The 5896-nt window shown below is 39.1% G+C and overlaps 1 protein-coding gene across 1 annotated transcript; it reads left to right on the top strand.

Annotated features, from left to right (window-relative positions):
• The first annotated feature begins 3007 nt into the window (after positions 1-3007).
• pglyrp2 (peptidoglycan recognition protein 2) lies at positions 3008-5798 on the top strand. Its single transcript, XM_057338549.1, has 5 exons — positions 3008-3071; positions 3937-4254; positions 4345-4555; positions 5089-5383; positions 5749-5798. The coding sequence occupies exons 1-5, from the start codon at positions 3008-3010 to the stop codon at positions 5773-5775; spliced, it is 915 nt and encodes a 304-aa protein (XP_057194532.1). The 3' UTR covers positions 5776-5798.
• The last annotated feature ends 98 nt before the right edge of the window (positions 5799-5896 follow it).

The raw sequence follows: 5896 nt of genomic DNA, 5'->3' as shown, positions 1-5896 counted from the left end.
TTTTGTGTTTTTGCCCTTTGTCATCATTTGTCAAATTCCAAGCATTATTTATTTGATAGCCTACCTATTTTTATACAACGCATCCAAGTGGTTAGAAACATCTAAGATTGTCCTGTATTTAGTATGTGTAACAACAGTATGCAAATGATGTCTTCTAAAGTTACCAAACTGTTCAACAATACAGCCTCACAGATTCTTCCTTTTTAATTGTAATGCATATAGTATAGATGAGCTTTATTACCGGTTAGTTGATTGATGATAACCCAGACATTAGAACATTTTTCTTTACACAACTTTCGAATCAGCTCTCGCGATACTTCAGTGACGTCATAAGGCGATCCGTCTGCGCACTGCGCAGCAGAGCACAACACAAAGTAGAACACGTCTCGCACGCGACAAGTCAAGGTCATTTAATAACAGTGCATGTTTAAAGCGTTTACTGTGCTGCTTTTCTTTGCTTTTGGTCCTCTTGGCCAGAAAACGGAAAGATTTCAACAGGTCAATGTTTTGCTTTACACGATCGCTGAAAAATTCTCCTCATGCTTGTGTTGTAAATGTGTCTCGTTTCGTAAGGCTGCGTCCTTGTGTCCTCCAGAGGTATCATCCTCTAAAGGATGCGGTATACGGAGGATTCTCAATTTAGAATTAAACTAGACGTCCTTCATAGGACACGTTGGCAGAAAAGGAAACAGGAAGTGCCACGTTGCTATGACAACACGTTGCACTCGCACACCTGTCAAATTAATAAAATGATTTCTACATGGTTTAAGAGGTAAAAAGTTGGTTACTTTCTACCCTAAACAATGGCAAAAGAGTTAAACAAATATACAATTTTTGCCTTACTGTTTCAAAACGTTAAGAAATCACAAAACACTTGTAAACCTATTTACTACTTATGCCTACTAAGATTAAAATAACGTGACACAAATTGTAAGCTGTTAACATTTAAATACCACATACTTGATTGAATGTGCAGCTGTTGCCGTTTATTCAAATAGGCTAACAGACGTTAGCCGACGCAAAGAATTGTGGGTCATCTCTAGCAACGAAGGATACAGCGCATGTATCCTCCGAATTCTCGTGAAAGTAGGTGGCATTAAAAGGGTGCGTACGGAGTGTCCTACCTGCTTTTATGAAACGAGAAAGCCTCGATGTTTCAAATATATTTTACAGTATATTTTAAAACACACACACACACACATAGCTAACCTGCTGAAATAAATAATTTTACGATACACATACCTCACATATACTTGAAATGTCACAAGGTGTAAATTATTAGTGCTTTCTTCCAACCCTGTGCCGATTACAGGCACGCATGCGTCAGATTAGCTCCGCCCTTTTCATATTAGGTTCCAAGGGATAGTTTGTTGTTAGTTTTATTATTAGCTCACTCATACAGATGGGTAGATTACTTGGGAATTCGTGTAACAAGTGTCTGTTTTATCTTTACCTGGTGTATCTATGTGTCCACAACACTTTTCTTGTTACATTATAAAACATTAAAATTTTAATAAATTAAATTACATTCAATTATAAAAGTACATGAAGTACTAGAAGTTAGTCAAATGCCTTTATACTGAATGACAAAAAATACGACAGCACATGTAGTTACAACATAATGGTTAAAGAATAGAAAGAAAGACCTTACAGTGTAGCTTAATCAAAAAAAGCTTATAATCAAAACCATATGATTTTGTCTACATTATTTAGATTCATAAATACGTGCATATATTGCTAATAGCAAATGTAAATGTTCACAACAGAAGAAAAGGGGCAGTTGTGGCCTAATGGTTAGAGAGTCGGACTCATGACCAGAAGGTTGCCGGTTCGATTCCCAGGGCCGGTGGGTAACAACTGAGGTGCCCTTGAGCAAGGCACCTTACCCCTACTTGCTCCCCGGGCGCTGTAGTGATAGCTGCCCACTGCTCCGGGGGTACGTGTGTTCACTACTCTCTGGATGGGTTAAATGCAGAGGTCACATTTCGTTGCCTTGTACTTGTACATGTGCAATGACAATAAATTGAATCCAAAATCCAAATCCAGAAAAACTGGATTACAAATGACAGGTACACACAGTCGCAAAACAACAAAATCAAGTTGTGAACGATTAAAATTATTACCTGCCTGTGATTATCTTATACAAAATCCAATTTAAACAATGGTGAATATATGCATATTTTTCACATGTATTACCTTTGTGAACAAAAATGTTGAAAATAGATGATAGATTGTGAATGCTGGGCATGGACAATTCAGCAGCACAAATCTATTTGGATTTATGAATAATGCAGTTTCACACTGAATGTTGTGATTTGCACTAATCGAGCGAAACATAGTATTATTGTTGCTAGACTGTGAAGATTAACACTGTGCTTGAACAATACATAGCGAACATAAATGCATATATGAACATAAAAAAACATGTCAGACTCGCTATCATGGGTTGGTTGGTTGTCTTAACAGTTAAAGTGGTAATTTACCAAAAAATCTATGTAATGTAATCTGTAACAATAAAATAGTAACTGTACTCTGATTACGAGTATTTTAAAATGTAACGTAATTCAATTACAAGTACTTGGTTTTTGGAACCTGATTACGTAATACAGATTACAAGTAATCAGTTACTACCCAGCTCTGCTCACATATCCAAATATCTGCAGATATGCTAGTCTATCCATCCCACTAAAAGAATGCTACAAGTTATGACCTTTACTTCCCTTATTTCCAGTGAAACTCTTTGAACAACAAACAAATCTCTCAGTCATTTACCGCCATCCAAATCAATATTTGTAGTTAAATTCAGGTTAAGGGGAAGACCTTTACTCACTTTGACATCAAGGTACAACCTCAATCATGCGATCCCTCACACTCCGCAATACTGACAAACAAGAACATTTGTCGTAACAGGAATACACCACCTGACCCATTAGGTTTGAGCATTCAAGGTGTCGGCATACTTTATCCAAGTCGAGCACTTACTGCTGTACACTTGATAGTATTGAGCATGATACCAGGAGCACTATGGATTATTACCTTATCTGGGATATGCTTATGCATTCAGAGCAAGGGTGAGTAAGCAAGCTGTATTTATTTTTTTATTTAATTAATTTAGATCTCCATTTATACATTTGATATTGTATAGTTTACCCAATAATTAATATTCTGTCATTCACTCACCTTCATGTTGTTCTAAACACGTCAGACTTTCTTTCATACAGAATGTAAGGCACAGGCAGCTGCAGTCACCATTTACTTTCATTGTATGGGAAAATGATGCCATGAAAGTGAATGGTGACTGAGGCTATCAAGTCCTTTTCATGCTTCCTGAACAGCTTGAATAATAAATGCTAAGTGAATTGTTACATAGTTTTGTTCGTCTCTTAAAATCACTTCATATTTCAGTTACAGCAGTTCATATGATGACTATGGAGCACTTTGTAGCTGCTGTTCAGCGCTTGGAAGATTTAAACCCAACACTGACCCCATTGGATTTGTTGGCGAGTTTACTGACGACTTTGAGCCAACGTGACAATATCACCTGCGGTATTATAGGATCCTCGGACAATAGCACTGATGTTCACTATACAGATTCTAACAACACTTTTATCACAGCGAAACTGAATGGGAACGGACATCTCTGTAGGTTCTTCAACCAAGCCATTCATCATTTCATAACAGATGATCGTGAGGAAAGAGGAGTCGTTCTGACGCCTGATGGCACGACTGTTGCTCTTTCCCCCCTTCTTTTGGGTGTCGAAATGGGCTTGCAAGCTACAAAGGATGTTACCCAACCTCATGGCATCTACCTGCTCCCCCTGGCCAAAACCCTTGGCCTGTCGTTCCTTCAGTTTCAAAATTCAACACCACCTGAGCGACTTGGTCCGGATGGTTGTTGGGACAACATATCCAGCCCCGTGGTTTTCACTCTTTCAGGAGAGCCGTCTTTAGCCACCGATGCTGTGGTCCATGGCGGAATGGATGGCGCTATAATTGGGAGACACTTTTCTGTTGTTAATGATTCAGAAGTCAAATTAAGTGAAGTGCTTAGCAGCTACTACTCGGACGGCATGGAGTTAGAACACAGTCACCCGAGGGGGCGCTATCGCAGACGAAACTTTCAAAACATCACAAATGCATCATTGCTTCAGAAAAAGGTAGCAGATGCATTGAAAAGTCATCGACAGCGAGAAAACGCTGCAGAGGAGAGTCTTATAGAAGAAGGAATGAGAGAATTCGCCCTGCGATACATGGGTGAGTAAACACACACGCATGCTCTTGCTACGACGTTGCTTCGGAAAAAAGATTTTGCCAAATGCATGAATGTAAATGTGTTTTTTTCAGACTGTCCTACCATCATTCCAAGATGTGTATGGGGAGCTGCGCCGCCTCGTGTTCCTCTTCATTCCCTGTCTCCACCCCTGCAGTTCCTGTATATTCACCACACATCCACTCCCAGCAAACCCTGCCTCAACCATCAGATGTGTTCCCAAAATATGAGGGAAATGCAACAGTTCCATCAGAAAGATCGAGGTTGGCATGACATCGGTTACAGGTGTGACTATTAGCTACTACATGATTGTTAAAGGTATATACTTCACCCAAAAATGAAAATTCTGTCATCATTCTGTCACCTTCAAGTTGTTACAAATCTGTATAAATGTCTTTGTTCTGATGAACACAGAGGAAGATATTTGGAAGAATGCTTATAACCAGACAGATTTTGCCCCCCATTGACTCCCATAGTAGGAAAAAGTACAATGGTAGTCAAAAGTGCCCCAGAACTGTTTGCTGTCCAACATTCTTCAAAATGTCTTCTTTTGTGTTCAACAGAACAAACAAAATGATAAAGTAATTTTTCCTACTATGGGAGTCAATGGGGGGCAAAATCTGTCTGGTTATAAGCATTCTTCCAAATATCTTCCTCTGTGTTCATCAGAACAAAGACATTTATACAGATTTGGAACAACTCGAAGGTGCATAAATGATGACATTTTTTAAATTTTAGGGTGATTTTTGGTAGATTACTATATTTTGGAATGGTTGTTGAGTAACATGCAAGTGTTGTATGTATGTGGCCATCTCAAGTTTTGTGATTGGCTCCGATGGCTACGTCTACGAAGGTCGAGGTTGGATGTCACAAGGAGCTCATACCAGAGGACGTAATCTTGTTGGGTACGGCATTGCTTTCATCGGCGACTACACCAGCCAGTTGCCCTCCCGCTACACCATGGAGCTGGTGCGCCATCATCTGGTCAAATGTGGAGTGAGCAAGGGATTTCTACAGAAGAATTTTACCATGCTAGGACACAGACAAGTTGTAAATACAAGTTGCCCTGGAGACTCCCTGTACTCTGAGATTAAGACCTGGAAACACTTCAAAGTAAGGATGAGTCTTTACACTGAAACTACAACATGGAGTTGAAAGGGAGAGTTCACAAAAAATGCAAATTCTGTCGTCATTTATTCACGCTCATGTCATACAAAACTTGTATATGACTTCTTTGTTCTGTGGAACACAAAAGAAGATATTTTGAGAAATGTCACGGTGGTTTTGTGTTCATACAATAGAAGTCAATGGGGGTCAGTGTTGGTTGCTTACCAACGTTCTTCAAAATATCTTCTTTTGTGTTCTGCAGAAGAAAGAACGTCATACAGGTTTGAAATGACATGAGGGTGATTTATCCCTTTAATGTTGGAATCATTCTGCCATGCTAACCAATGTACTTCTCTTTGTCTGTACCACAGGATACGGATCCTTTAAAGTTCCAATGAGGACATTTTACCTTGCACCGGTGAACCAGTGTGAAAAATATTAATACTTCAAATGTAATTCAGATGGTTTGCACTAAAAAGTTTTTGCACGAATCAGGACATCAATATTGGTACGTACATC

Source organism: Triplophysa rosa, linkage group LG7, assembly GCF_024868665.1.
Source record: "Triplophysa rosa linkage group LG7, Trosa_1v2, whole genome shotgun sequence".
NCBI classification, from domain to species: Eukaryota; Metazoa; Chordata; class Actinopteri; order Cypriniformes; family Nemacheilidae; genus Triplophysa; species Triplophysa rosa.
Note: the sequence above shows the minus strand (reverse complement) of the source record. Positions and strands in the feature narration are given on the sequence as shown.